Source organism: Phoenix dactylifera, unplaced genomic scaffold (assembly GCF_009389715.1).
Source record: "Phoenix dactylifera cultivar Barhee BC4 unplaced genomic scaffold, palm_55x_up_171113_PBpolish2nd_filt_p 001240F, whole genome shotgun sequence".
Classification (NCBI taxonomy): Eukaryota; Viridiplantae; Streptophyta; class Magnoliopsida; order Arecales; family Arecaceae; genus Phoenix; species Phoenix dactylifera.
Window position 1 is genome coordinate 88496 of NW_024068575.1, and position 15404 is coordinate 103899.

At 37.3% G+C, this 15404-nt stretch overlaps 1 protein-coding gene across 1 annotated transcript; it reads left to right on the forward strand.

Annotated features, from left to right (window-relative positions):
- The first annotated feature begins 5458 nt into the window (after positions 1 to 5458).
- LOC113462456 (non-specific lipid-transfer protein 1-like) lies at positions 5459 to 5930 on the forward strand. Its single transcript, XM_026802924.2, has 2 exons — positions 5459 to 5793; positions 5891 to 5930. The coding sequence occupies exons 1-2, from the start codon at positions 5459 to 5461 to the stop codon at positions 5928 to 5930; spliced, it is 375 nt and encodes a 124-aa protein (XP_026658725.2).
- The last annotated feature ends 9474 nt before the right edge of the window (positions 5931 to 15404 follow it).

The following is a 15404-nucleotide window of genomic DNA, read 5'->3' on the forward strand; positions in this document are numbered from 1 at the left end:
TAATTCCTATTATGCCCTTAATAAAAATTAGTTCTTTAATGCCTCTTTAATGCTTCTTTAATATTGAAGGGTCTTTTTGGAAAAAAATAAAAAAGGAGTGATTCCCACCTCATGGGAAAGTAACTTTCCCATGTTTCTCATGGGAAAGACTTTCCCATGAAATGTGGGAATCATATTCCCATGGGAATATAACTTTCCCATCTCTCTCCTTTGAAAACTCCAACCAAACAAGAGGCATTTCATTACTTTCCCGTTGACCACACTTTCCCCCCTCCTTTTCCTGCGAACCAAACGAGCCCCTAATGATATCCTACTCATAGAATTTCTTTGACGTGAAAGATGTAGGCAGCAAGTTTTCTATTCAGTCAAATGCCTTGCTACACACAATTGCTTACTGAAAGCAATGCTTTGGTGCCTAGAACAATCACAAAAACTGGGAATCAGCAAAACATTCAACATCATTGACTTGGTAAGACATCGTGAAGAAAATGGCCACATCAATTGGAATGAAATTTGAGATGTTCTCTCTACAAGCAAAATAAGTTATAGTACTTATTGTAATGGACACCGATACACTGTCATCTACACTAGAACATGATCTGCGAACTAGCAAGTTGGAATTTGGAAGGAGGAACAGAAAACTTAAAACTATTTGGCTAGATTAGAGTAACTAGTAGGATTTAATGAGGCGACCTGCCAACTAACAACAAGGAGAAATCTCCAACCAAAACATTGTCTCCCCAAATTCTCTAAATTCTAAAAATAGAGGTCTTGTCGAAACTAAGAGAAAAAAAGGCCTAAGTTACAGCAATATTCTTGTGTGGGATTTGACATTGTTTTGTTCTCACTAAGTTGTTAAGTGAATTGTCACTAAATCTCTTTGTTTAGCCTTTTCTTCATAGATGATAACTGATAGGCGCAAAGGAATGATCCTCCACTGTAAAGCTAACAATTTTAACCACTCAAACCAATAAAGATGCAATTTTTGAGCTAATAAATTGAAAACTCCATGTCCTTAAGAAAGAATTCCATGAGAACAACGACAATGAATTATGCAACACGTACAGATAAGAGAGGATCCCTTCTACCTCATAGCCATTGTGGCAGGAGATGTTGATCGCTGTGGCCATGAAACCCAAATAAATGGAGTATCTCGGTACTCCATCGTAGCAAATACGTGAGTCTAAAACTAAATTATCCGTTGGAGAATGGATGACACAGAATTGTCGCAGCTTCCATCTGGTTTTAGAATCCCAACATTGGAGCGCTTCTATAAGAGATGGACTCTCAGATTGAGTGAGATACAACCACGAGACTAAGTTCTGGCTAAGCAAACTAGAGAGTTCACCAGTCTCGCTACAGCGGTGGCGATTGTTTTTCTCCCCTTTTATTTTATCTTTTCATCAGGAGAGGCTACAGGCCGTGCAAACCCCTGCGTTGCTGGCTATCGCTTGCCTCTTCATGTACCCGTTAGCATGAGTCCACTCCTTGCCCTCGTCCCCTCCCAGAACGAAGTCAGCTTCCTAGGGTTTCCAATCAACAGGGTAATGGAAATAAATCCAGCAAGAAAAAAAAACTATAAATGCCCTAAAATCACCGATTTATTTTTCAAGTAAAGAAAAGATAAAAAGATCCGTACCAGCTCTTCTGCTTCGAGACCGTCTGCTCTGCCTCGTCCTCGAACGCGTCAGCCATTTTCCCGATCTCAGAATTCCGAGAAGAGAAATCCTAGATTGTGTCCGCTATGTTTTGAGGAAGAGGGGGAGAGAAGGAGAAAGAGGAACCGAGATCGCTGACGAGTGCGAGGAACGGGGTTTTTTAGAAGTTTCTAGGGCACGGAAAGGATCGGGAGAAGGAAAAGAGAGCGGGGAAATGGGAGAGCGAGGACAGAGACGGGAAGAGGCAGTGCGGTGAAAGGAAAATGGAGGCTCGAGGGAGGCTTCTATTTGATTTCCCGCCACGCCGTTTGATTTATTTTTTTAATGAAGAGGAGGCAGGAAATGCCACCTAAATTCAAGAAACAAAAACTATTTATATAATATTCGATAGTCTAAACAATCAGTAGCTAATTACAAGCAAAAATTTAGCAAATCAAGAACAGCACAGCTAGAAAGATAAATGCTTGAACTACTTCTGCGGACCAACTTCAACTTATATTTCAACCAATTTTGCTGTACATTACAGCATAAGAATTCGGAGGTATGTTTGTTTAGACCAAAAATTTCTAATCATTCTAGATTTGATGATTGCCTTCGGTAATCCTCTGCGAGCATAATTGGTTCCAAACCTCGAATGAATGTAGAGTTTGTATAAAGCATTTCATATATCATTGCTCACGTTGCTTTGTATGAAAGATACATGGACAGCATATATTGGAATCTATAGTTTTGTATTTATGTCTAACCTGTATTTATTGTGAACCGCACTTAAACTCCATATTATGTCTTTTTTGGACATGCAATTCACACAGAGGGAGGGAAGGATGTGGTTTGTGATGACTACCTATGAATATGAACATATGTTTGCATATCCGATACTTTTATTATCTTGGATACAACGTAGAGTGATGTGATGAATGCAAGATGAAAGACCATAAACAGATGGAAGTTGTATATTATGTATGCAAGCATAGCATGACATACATATTGTTTTAGTGCTCTCTCTCTCTCTCTCTCTCTCTCTCTCTCTCTCTCTCTCTCTCTCTCTCTCTCTCTCTCTAAATTAACAAAAATGAAACCTCTTGATAAGATACCTTTTGTGATTACATCCTTCTCGTAATTATTAGCTATGGTCAACTCCTATCTGTATCATGTCCTGGCTTGTTATGCATTATAATGAATACCAAGCTTGTTTCCATCCACTAATAATTTTGATGCTAAATGTCATAGAGAGGTAATCAAGAAGATGCTTAAGAAATCTGTAATAAATAGCCATTTTAGACTTCCACATAAACCAATTAATTGTGCTTGTATTTTGATTTCACCTATTTTATTAGCTATAGAAAGGCAATATACATGCTTTGAATATTAACAACAATATGTACTAGATGAATATGGAGCGAAATTTTCTTAGATGCGATCAATCGCAGGTGTGAACTGCAGTGCTTCTAACCAGATGCCTCCATACGTCTTTTGAGCTTGTGACATACAACGTAATTGCCCTGATCCATGGCATGGCATTGAATTCAGTGAATTGCAAGCCTGTGCATTCTTGAACATTAAAATCATAGAATATATTTGAGCTCCTATATGATGCAATGTATACAAATGCATGGCTCTTATAGCATGAATGGTTGCTTGTATGCGTGAACCGCATTGCGAGCATGCCCAAAGTTGAAGAGAGAGCGTGGTGGGCATACAATTCCTTGATTTCATTTCACGTCCCTTGCACTGCAATGACAAGAAAATTCAATTATTGATCAGATTCGATCCAGCAGGAAGGGCATTTTGTTGCCGGTCTATATTAATTTCAAGTTTCTAACAGTAAATTATGTAATATATAATGTAAATAATAATAATAATAATACAACAACAGCAATAACAATGATAATAATACTGCTACTACCACTATTACTAATGTTACTATTACTTTTGCTATATTTAATTAGATTGATTAATATGAATAAATAAATAAATATATTTTTAAAGTCATTCTATTTTTTTCAAAAACCAATCATTCACCCTCCATGCTCCCTTCCAACCAAAATTTGTCACTAGATCCTATATATAGAGTACCATTGTAATAGAGCTTTCAATTTTGGAAATTGCTAACTCATGGTAGATCAGCCTACTAAAAGCATAACTGAATTGACTTAAAGAAAAACTTGAATTAGAACTTGAATCCAGTCACCAATTGATTTTGGATGCAAATTTAGAGTTCAACCATTTTTTATGGATCCAAACCTCAATTCAAACTTAATTTTTTTTTTTTTTAATCTAGTACCAATGCATATGCAACATTGGTATGTCCCATGTCGAACCTGTTAACAACCCTAGTGCTTGGGTCCCAAGCGTATCAATGACCCCGGCCAACTATTGTGTGTAGCATGTTACGTGCCAACCGTATGCACACAGGCACCAAATAGCTAAAGGAAAATTGTATCTGAATTTCAAATTCATTTAATTTTTGCCTCTCATTAAGAAAATCTTGTCTCTATACTAATTTCCTATGACATATTAACATGTACCGCACGGTACCAAATGGTCTGGTTTCAAGGCTTTGGGCTTGTACCGTCTACCTCTACTTGTTTCACACTCTAATTGGAGGATGGACACAGCTCATCATATCTATTTTGTGCTCTTTGATGGCTTTCCACAGAGATTTGATTTGAGTCTTCTTTCCGGAGAAACAATTCCCCAAGCCTCCAATAATCACCACAAATTTCTCTAACAAGCCCGGAACATTTAAGCACCCACCGTCTTCTTTCTTGATTTCAACCATCGGATTGCTCAATCGCTTAATTGATTGATCTTCTTTCTTAACGTCAGCCATTCGATACAACCCGAATGCTTCCGCATGTGCGCGTGCGTTGTCTAAAAGAGACATAAATTATTTTGGTCCAATTAAGATAGTCACCCTCTTATAATGGTCCAATTATTTTGGTCCAATTATGATGTGTTTCGGCATTTCTGAGCGGCATGACTATGATGCATGCGTAACATTGGTGCAACTTGAAAATGACATAAATTTATGGATTAATAGTTCTTGTTGTGTGACTCCCCTTTTATATATATATATATATATATATATATATATATATATATATATATATATATATAGAGAGAGAGAGAGAGAGAGAGAGAGAGAGAGAGAGAGAGAGAGAGAGAGAGAGAGAGAGAGAGACGATTAATTTTTAGCAAGGCATGAATAGCTCAAACCCAACAAGTCTTACCCGGTCTCTTGGATCAAGGGAAATAAAAAAAAAAACATATTAACATTCTTCCCAGTATAAATTTACAGACAGCCTCACAATTATATTTACTAGATTTTGGCATGTGCAATCTTTATGAAAATGGAGACATGCCATATGGAGCCCTTGTAAGGTCGTACAGGATCTTAGAAGTTTCAATTTAACAATGAAATAAATAAAGTTTTGGGCCATCTCCTCTAGGGTGGAGGCAAACTTGCTTGAACTTATCTCCTCGGATCATCCGCTATACAATTACTTCGCAAACCACGGGGGTGTGCTCGCGAACTGGTGAGCGTGATTCACCCAAACCGGGCGTTCACGCGACTCACCCCACTGCAACGCCCTTCCATCCTCCCTGCTGCCACGACAAATACATGGCCGCTCACGCAACTAGACTTAATGCTCCTGTCTTTCTTTATATATCTCTCATCTCTTCCCCATCTTTACCATAATAATCTTTGAACCTTTTATTCCAAATTTTTACCCCCACAAAGAAGAACGTTTCCTCCAAGTCGTTCACCCTCGAGAATTCTGCACGACTCTCGTCGCATGGCTCGCCTCCTTGCGCTTCTGGCGGTGCTCGCGGCCGCCCGGGCATGGGCGTATGCCGCTGCCCCGCCGTGCAACGAGATCGCGCGAGTGATCGCGCCATGCATGGCCTACCTCTCGTACCAGGCGTGGGTGCCGTACGGACGGTGCTGCGCCGGGGTGGCGGCCCTGAACGGGACCGTCGCCACCCGCGGCGACCGGGTGGCCATCTGCAACTGCTTCAAGAGCGTCGTCCCCAACTTCCCCGGCGTCGACTTCTCACGCGCCGCCACTCTCCCGCGCTTGTGTGGTGTCCTCATCAACATCACCATCTCCCCCTCCATCGACTGCAGCAGGTCACACTCATCCCCTTCTCCTGCCATTTTGGCCGCGCGATGGATAATTACGCACGATAATTGACAATCACCTTTGGCTTTTTATTTTGTTTTGCAGCCTTCCACCGCCGCGAGAACTCCAGGAAGTTCAGCATTAAAAGGCATGCATTAATTACGGCTAAACTTACACAGATAGATTAGTAGAACGAATAATTGCAGCATGTAGATGCTCATTGTGATTGTCTCAATGCAAGGATGTAATACTTGTGCTTGTATTTTGTTTAGACTGACTGTTGTTTTATCTCTGGTGCATGAAAGTTTTCTAAGCAGCGTTCTGCCTCCTTTGTACATTAATTTCTCGGTTTGTGCAACAAAGTGAGCGCGCATAACGTAAATCCACCCAATCGATCCAACCTATAGTTTGGGTTTCGTTAGATGATACGTATGAAACTTTAGATTAGTTTCGTATTGCGAAACTTAAATTGAGTTGGTATCGGATAGGAAGTCACGAACAACCCGTCCTGGTTTGGTAGAGTAACGTAGTCATGTGCCTCGGTCCATCATAAATGATTCCCATAATTCAAATTTAGGGCTCCAAAATAGTCCGACCAAGTAAACGATCGAACGGTAAACCCCTAACTTGGGCTGTCGATCTTCATTGTTGGTTTGGCTAGTGAATGAACGGGTTACCAATCAGGTTTACTTCGATTTAGACTTTAGATCAAGTATATGTTCGTAAAGTTTGGGTTGTATATATCTTTCACACAAAAAGATGATCGATCTTCTTTCATGATGTCAACACTGATTGCAACTTGCACATATCTCAGAGCATTCCTAACTTGCTTTCCATCTGCCTCGTAGATCCTGAGTAGCTATTATACGATCCTACGGTTGACGTCGTGAAAGAAGGTGATTCATTCTTTTGCACAAAAGATACACCCCAACCACAGGCCTTCACCCTTAATCGCAATTACTTGGGCGTTAAATCTATTCTTGCTCACTCACGAGGGTTGTTTTTATTATATTATCATTTTTCAAGATATGATTGTTTTTAGACCAGCCATGTGGTAATAATTTAGAAAAAATAAACAGAAGAACCTTCTTTGAGAATAAAGTTACCAACGCTAGCTTTAGGTTCTATTACTTGCAGAGACATGGGAATTCAATGAAACAAGTGTTCTACGTATAATCTCTCGATTGAAAAATAGGGTTCGTTGATAAGCATCTATATTGAATAACTATTTAGAGGACAAGATCTAATAAATTGGCAAACTAACTTGTTGACGGCTTAACGAGCCATGAAGGGTTCGTAGAATTGCCAAATCACCTGCGATCACAATGCCCTCCAAATATGAGAGTGATTAGCTTAGATACACCAATATAGATTGCCACTTTTCCTCCTCAAATGACACCATATACAAGCAAACACGAGTCTTCATGAAAGCATGCGGAAGGTAATTTATATGACACACATACCACCAAACTTTTGATATACCTTTTCGACGTACCATTTTAGTTATAATATATTAAGGAGAACCAGAGGATGGCTTACTCCAGCCAATGTTCTTTCATTTGAATTATGATTGATGGTACCTTTCAACCCAGCTTCAAACTAAACCATCATGTCACCAGTGGTGCATGATAAATGATCCAGGGATGTGATAGCTTGGAACCGAAAAAGGTCTTCTTGCTAATTCTTTAAGGTAACCAGCCTATCTGAAATAAGGAAGGCATAATTAGCAGCACTTCTACGTCCCTCACAAGTGGACCGGTTTAAATTTATTAAAGCTGATCGAAGAGATGACGTTAGTGAGAGATGTTTGATATTCTTTTAGCCTAAATAACCACCATTCTATATTCAATCATGTTAACATAATTTTATAAATCACGTAACAAACTATATCAATTCATAATATTTTTTTTTTTGTTAGTATGATTCTATATCAGTTTATATTATTTTTTTTATATGGAGCTTATACATGAGTATACATAATCCTAAGATATATTGAATATGATGGAATAGAGAAATAAAATTATTTTTCTCTTTCTTTTTTCTCTTTTTTTACAAATATTTTAATATCGTATCAGAGCCATTGATTATCTAATTTGTTGCCATCATCTCTGTTGCCTTTGCTATAGCCGTCGTCACCATGTCTAAAAGCTTCGAAGATCTCTATTGCCGATTTATTGATTTTTATTTTCTGGTAAATCAACACCCGAAGATCCCCTATTTTTTGGTGGATTTGAAGATTCTATGTTTCTCTGTAGATTCTCTATTTACTAGTGAATCAACATTCAAAAATTCCATATTCTTTAGTAGATCTGTATATCCTCTATTTTCGGTAGATTAACATTTGAAGATCATTTATTTTCTAATAGATCCGTAGCTTCTCTCCACCACTTTTCTTTTTCAGTTTTAGATCTTCAGTCATCTTTCCTCACCGTTGCTCAATCCCTTTCTTTCCATCTCCAATTTTATTTGCTGCCTCTAGTTTCTTTACCATCCAATTCGAGGTCTCTTGCTCCTCTTCCATAGTGCCTCTATCTACAAGGATCGCCAACCTTTGGTTACCTTCTCTTTGAGCTCTGCCCTCATTGTAATTGACATCTTTTACGTGTATTCTCAATAAGTCAATAGTCACATCGGTATATATGTCAGCTGGTCATGTCAGTCAGACACATCGACATTATACCAGTTTGCTATGTTAGTCAGTTATGTCAATGGATACATTAGTCTACCATATTAGTTAATTACATCAGCATTGTCAAACACATCAGTTTACTGCATTAGTTTTCTTATCTACCGCATTAGTTTCTAAGCTGCTATGTCAGCTTCTGTTTTACCGTATTAAATTTTGTATTGTCGCATTAACTTAACATATTATTCTGCCATATCGATTTTTGAGTTGTTGTGTCCACTCCTAATATGTTATATCAGCTTCTGAGTTATTATAACAGCTTGTGTTCTGTCAATCAAGCTCTATGCTGCTATATCAACTCTTGAATTACCATCATATCAACCTCTGAGCTGCTATGTTCGCTCCAGTCTATTATATTAGCTTCTGAGTTGTTACTTTAGCTCTTGATCTAGTACGCCGAATTTTTGAATACATTTGTGATCTAGTTTCCAAACTCAAGCTGGCACCTATAGTACCATCTTAAGTTTGAGGAAGATGTTAATTTAATTTTAGGGATCACGCAACAACTTGTTTTATATCAACCTATATTATTTTTTCTTATATGAAGTCTATTCACGAATATATATAACCCTTGAGATGTACCGAATGTGATGGAACAGAAAAATAAAATTATTTTTCTCTCTCTCTCTCTCTCTCTTTCTCTTGTTTTTTTCTTCTTCAAAAGAAAAACCAACCAACCTATTATTTGGATTACCATGCTATCATCCAACTTGCTTCCCTAGTTCTAAGAACTCAGCCCTTCCACGCTCTTCTTTTGTCATTAGGACTTTCCCATACCGGTGTAATAATTGGTCATCTAGGATGAAGCTCTTATTGGCGATATTAACCATAAATGCCTTGTGGGCATGCTATCTCAAAATTTATTATAAATAAAATATGATGTTCTCATTATTATCGTTATTGTTATTATTGCTGTCCTTTCACATTCAAATAGTTGGATCCGCCATATATAAATAAAAGAGAAGCTATGTGGCAAGAATTTTAAAGAAATGAGATATTAATAGAAAATTTATCTTTTGTAGAGTTTGCAAGAATTCCTAGATCATTTTCTCCACTTTCTAGTAGGGTTTGGCTTTGATTTTCAATTATTGGTATGATCGGTACCACTCAACTTTTTTGTTAGGGTTAAGCCAACTTTGAGATTCATGTTTATGGAATATGATGCCTAAAATTTATATAATGGTGAGTAACGTTCCAGCCACAATTCTTGAGATGGATTATACTTTGCACCCTAGTTTTCGCTGCACAGTAGATTTAACTACCACATATTCTACATTCTACCAATCTTCAAAAAATTCATCATAGCAATTAATAGTCACCTGGATTATAATATTTAATATTAAAATAATACTATTATGATTGTATATTAATTACTATTACACCAAAAAAAAAAATTTAATATCATTTTTTATCAAACAATTTATTTTTTAGCTAGTTCAAATATTTAAGTGTTAAATGTAACATCTGTTACAGATAGTCGATGCAAATATTAAATAATAAATATTATTCTTGTTAAATTATATACAAGCTATTGTAATAAAAAAAGGGACAGATAACATATTTTTAAATATCCGATTAATAAATATGGCAGCTGACTTTCCCAGTTTTCCCCAAAACTCTGATACTGATGGTCACAAGATATATAATGTTTTTTATTTTTGTGGAACTAAGTGGGCGGCGTTGCTGTGGTTTGTGTTTTTTTTTTTTTTTTTAGTATATCGGCAGCTCATGCTAGTCTCGCATGAATATTGCCTATAAAATTAAAAACCAAAATGTTTCAAAAAAAATGGAGGAACAAATATATTTGGGTTCAGAAAATTTTTTTAAAATGATGTACAGTTAAAAAGATGATCCAGCCAACAATTTTATTTGTTTTTGGAAATACATGTATGGTTTGAAAGATATTGCACACCTGTAATAAGCGCCGGACGCCCTTTAAGATCGGATGGTCGGGTACAACCTCCCAGTAGAATTCTCTCGAGTCTCGACCATGTCCACTAAGTCCCCTCTAGAACGGGCAAGGACTTTGCCTCCAATTTCTTAACGGGTTGACGATGACCGAGGAATGTAGGTATAAATAAGAAAGGGGAGGGAATTAAAGAGAGGAAACCGGACAACTTCCCTCCTTTCTTTCTTCCGTACAATCCCTGCGAAGAAAAAAGGCCCTTTTGTTCTGTCCCAAGAACAGAGCTTTCACTCCTTTTGCCGTGTTTAAATCCGAAACTTTTGTAGGGTTAGGAAACGGAGAGGCGGAGAGACGGCGGAGATGAGGCACTTGGTGGAGGTGGAGAAGGGACTGGAGGGCGGCGACGGCGAGCCTTCCGTCGGCCCGGCATACCGGAGCGTCTTCGCCAAGGACGGTTTCCCACCGCCCATCCCCGGCTTGGAGAGCTGTTGGGACGTTTTCCGGTTTTGTTTCTTCGAATCTGTGTCTTCTTTCCATACCTCCACTACCATTATTCTGTTAGACGGTGGAAGTCCATCCATCGTTTCTCTTTCCGTTTCTTGCTCCTGTTCTTGGTTTCTTGGGTCTGCTGTGGGGACTTCTTGATCCTGATGGATGGTCCAGATCGTTTTCAGACATGCAATTTTTCAACAGAGGCGAGCTTTACTTCTTTAATTTTCTTTAATTTTTGAAGTTTAGTTTATCTTGACATCTTTATTTGTCTTTTTCTTTAAAAAAAATTACTAAATCTTGATTCGGTGTTTCTGTTTGAAGTTACTCAAGACAATATGATAAAGGACCAAAGGTAGCCTTCAAATTCTTCTTGGTCGTGATGGCTATCGGCGTAAACATGTCTATTTTTATGGTTCAGCATGTCAGCGGAGAAAAATCTCAAGAACCGAATGTTGGCCGTCGGGAGATGTAGATGGGATGGTTAGTCATCTTACCATTAGTGCCAGTGGACATGGTTTCTTGATATCGATTTTGTTCACTCTTCTTTCGTTCTTTCCTTTTCTGATGCAGCCGGGTGAATATGTTTGGTTGAATTACAAAGAAGTATATGACATCGTGTTGAAAGTTGAGGCTTCCATCCACAGTTGTGGAGTTGAGAAGGTAAAGCTTTATTTCTTTAAAAATATTGAGGACTATCTCTGATGTTTTTGTTTGTTTTGTTTTCAACTGATGATACTATTTTTCTCAAGTCATCTTGATTGTATACGAGATAGGGTTTCAACATCCTAGCAACTGTACTGGTGCTGATTTCCTGTCAGAACAGTATGGCCAGTACGGATTGCAGCATCCTGATGGTTTTTGAATCCATGCTAAAGATTAAGGTAAACATACGCTGATCAACTTTTTGCCTCACTAGGTTAATCTGGTTGGGCATTACTCTTAATCATCTTTCCCTTTATATCAAAATTAAAGCATTGACTAAGCATGTTCGTACTTGGATAAATTAGGGTACATATTATATACTTAGCTTAATGGATAAACATTGATGTAAATATTTTAACATCTGATGTCAGGCTATGTGTCTAGTTTCATGGTTTACTCTTCTGTGGATCTATATATTTAGTGCATTATTCTTAACCTGGTTCTGTTTTACTTCAGGGGACATGGCCCAATGGCAACCAGATGGAAGCATCAAAATTATTGATAGGAAGAAAAATATTTTCAAACTTTCTCAAGGAGAGTACGTTGCAGTTGAAAATCTGGAGAACATCTATAGTCTTATTCCTGATATAGATTCGGTATGTCTTGCGAACAATATCTTGTAGAAGAACCTATGTTTGATATTTCCTGTTTTCTGCGACATGTTATTGCTTCAGATTTTTTTTTTTCAAAAAAAGATATATCTTCTGCATTTTTTTTCGATATATAGAGTGCCTATATAGACATGCCACAGATTGTTCAGGGTATAGTGTAAGGGATGTTTTCGGAAAAATTCTACCATTTTTCACTTCACAAGGAACATGATTTTCATATTTCTTTATTTCATTTATCTAGTAAACTCCTCATATCCGGAAGAAAAAAAGATAGAGGCAGTGCCAGTAAATGTGGATGTTGTTATTTAGTTGGAATTTTGCTTCTAGAATATTTTGCAATCATTGCATGCAATGGATTTTTAGAAGAAATTTTTGTATAAGATTTATAAAAGAACTGCTAATTTTGTTTGGTCATGGGAGTGAGGTTTTGAAAGATGGTACAGGCACTAACCATGGGAACAAATAATGAGAATGTATAAGATAGATATTGGATCAGTAAGGATGGTAAAGGCAATGAATATTTAGCAAGTGCAATTCGCTTGTTAGAATTGTGGGTTGGAAGGGAAAAAGAGGTTCTCAGTGTTCTTTCGGCCTTTTCAGTTCATCTATGAAATTCATTATTCATGAAATACAATTTTGCATGTTTGTTAAGAAAGGAAAACATGTTTATGATATAGGCTTTCAAATCATGTAAAGCAGGCCATATTTTTGGAATATGACATAGTACTTTTCTGTTTATGATTAATACAAATATTGGAGCATGTGCAAGGCACAAGCCAATGAAATGGATGGAACCTGACTTCTTTTTCCTTATAAGTGCTTTTGGTTTAATAAATTGACTACAGTGATAGCAAAATAGACTTTGCCAATGTCCTTTCTCCGAAGGTTGGTAATTCCTACTAAGTATAGCTATCAATAAAAAGGGTAGTTTCAAGTGTTTTTTGTCAAGTAGGTAAGCTTCTCAGCTGGTGCATGACCAAAGGCATTCCTAAGGCATTCTGGTTATATATAGGAGAAATGGCTGCATTAAGAAGAAACTAAGACATCCATTACTATGAGGTAAAGAAATTAGAATAATTGTTGAAAAATGGCAGTGAATTGCCAAAAGATACCAGAGGGGACTTTGAGATATTGAGAAATTTGATTTTGGCATTTACCTGGAAATGCAGTTAGGAAGAGGGGAAATAAATTGGAATCATTTAGCAAGGAAAGATTTAAAAATGCTTGCTTTGATATATGTAGGTTGTAAAAATTTTTCTAAAGATCCAGATCCCGGATAAATCTTATTTTCCATTATGGCTATCATTATTATTCTGCTATAGATTATAACAAGTAGAAACATTCAACAACATTTTCTTTATGCCCAGGTTTCCTGTTTTTTGGTTGTTTATGTTTCATGTAGTCTTTTTTTTTTTTGCTGAAAATGTTTTCATGTAGTCTTTGATGCATGGCTACCTACAAAGAAAGAAAGAAAAATAGACCCCTCGTGATGTTTTGCAAGGCCCATATTAAAGATCCCATTCACAATTTTAGTGTATTTTTATTAAGTTATTATTTTCCTCTAATCTTAAAAGCCAGCTTCTGCATCTTTGGCTGCAAAATGCTACTTAATTTTAAAAATGCTGCTTGATTGGTGCAAGCAAAGCTGGGCAATTAAATTGCCTATATGGGCTCAATGTGCATGGGGCCACTGAGTTGTGGAAATGATAATAAATGATGATGACTTAATATATTGACGTGTTTAGCATGTAGCAATTACAATAGCAGATTATGATTGCACAAGTAGTGAAATTAAAATCATAATTTCAATAGGTAATGTAAATCTTCAGAACTAGTTCTGTTATTTTATATTTCCTTAGCCAGCTTCCTTATTATGAATCCTTTATCTCTTTGAGTAATTGAGATGATTCTGTCCAGATATGGATATATGGGAATAGCTTCGAGTCTTTCCTTGTTGCCATTGTAATCCCAACAAACAGGCTCTTGAGCATTGGGGCTGAAGAGAATGAGATAAGTGGAAGATTATCCTGCCTGTGTGAGAACCCCAGAGAAAAAGAATATATCCGTGGCGAGCTTTCAAAGATTGCAAAAAGCAAAGAAGGTCAAACTTCATAACGGCATCTAGCTGTTTATTTTCTTTATTTTTATCAGTTTAAAAGCCGTTCTCATTTGCTGGCTAAATGGCTTTCAAGCTCCTGGAACTTGACCTGTATTGTTTTTCTTATCTATGTTCCTGAACAGTTGAAAGGTTTTGAGTTCATAAAAGCTGTTCACCTTGACCCAGTACCATTTGACATCGAGCACGATTTGCTGACCCCAAAGTACTCAAAGAAGCGGCCACAATTGCTCAAAGCACTACCAGGTTAGTTATCCTGTCTTCTCTTTGAACTGTAAGAACTCCATGACTCATAGAAAAGAGGCATGTGTCCATATCCCTATTGTGTGCATTTTTTGCTTCCTCAGTGATGGTTTTACAGCAATCTGATTCTGTTAAACTATTCATGTTCTTCCAAACAAAAAGAAACTTTTTTTTCTTGAGACAGAGAGAAAGGGAGGGGAAACATACCCACACTATAATTCCCCAGGTTCATATTTTTGGGATGCACTATCCAAGAATCGAACTCGGACCTCTGGTGCCTAAGCAAAAGGGTGTGACCCTTGTTGCAAGCGCTGATTAACGAGAAGTGTTGTGTTGTTCATTCCTTACAATTTTATTTCATAAAACACATCCTTTTTAACTGTGCCAAGATATACTTGATCTAAATGCCTGACATTCTAATATATTAATGTACGTTCAGAGTATCATCAACGGGCTATACCAAAAAGCACCAAAGTGATCAAGTGATTTTGCAAGTGCAGCTGATGTACAAACTGTTTATTTTTATTCATCCCTTTTCCGATGGTGCTGCTGTTGTTAGTCATAAATAACAGATAGCCGTCAATGGGGGCAAGCTATCAACCATATGGAGAGGAGAGGGAGACCTAGCCTATATATAGGAACATAGAGGAGCCTTTCCATTAAAGGCTCCAAAATCCTAATTGGGTTTTCTGGCCTACCATAACCAAAATTACCACAATAAATAGGACTCAATTCTATACATTCAAGGTGCACCAATGCCCATAAAACAAAATGATCACACATCATATTGGGCTTAACCATAAGTACCATTCTGAGCCATATGTCTAACCCGTTTTATAAAACAAAAAATACACAATCAGTGT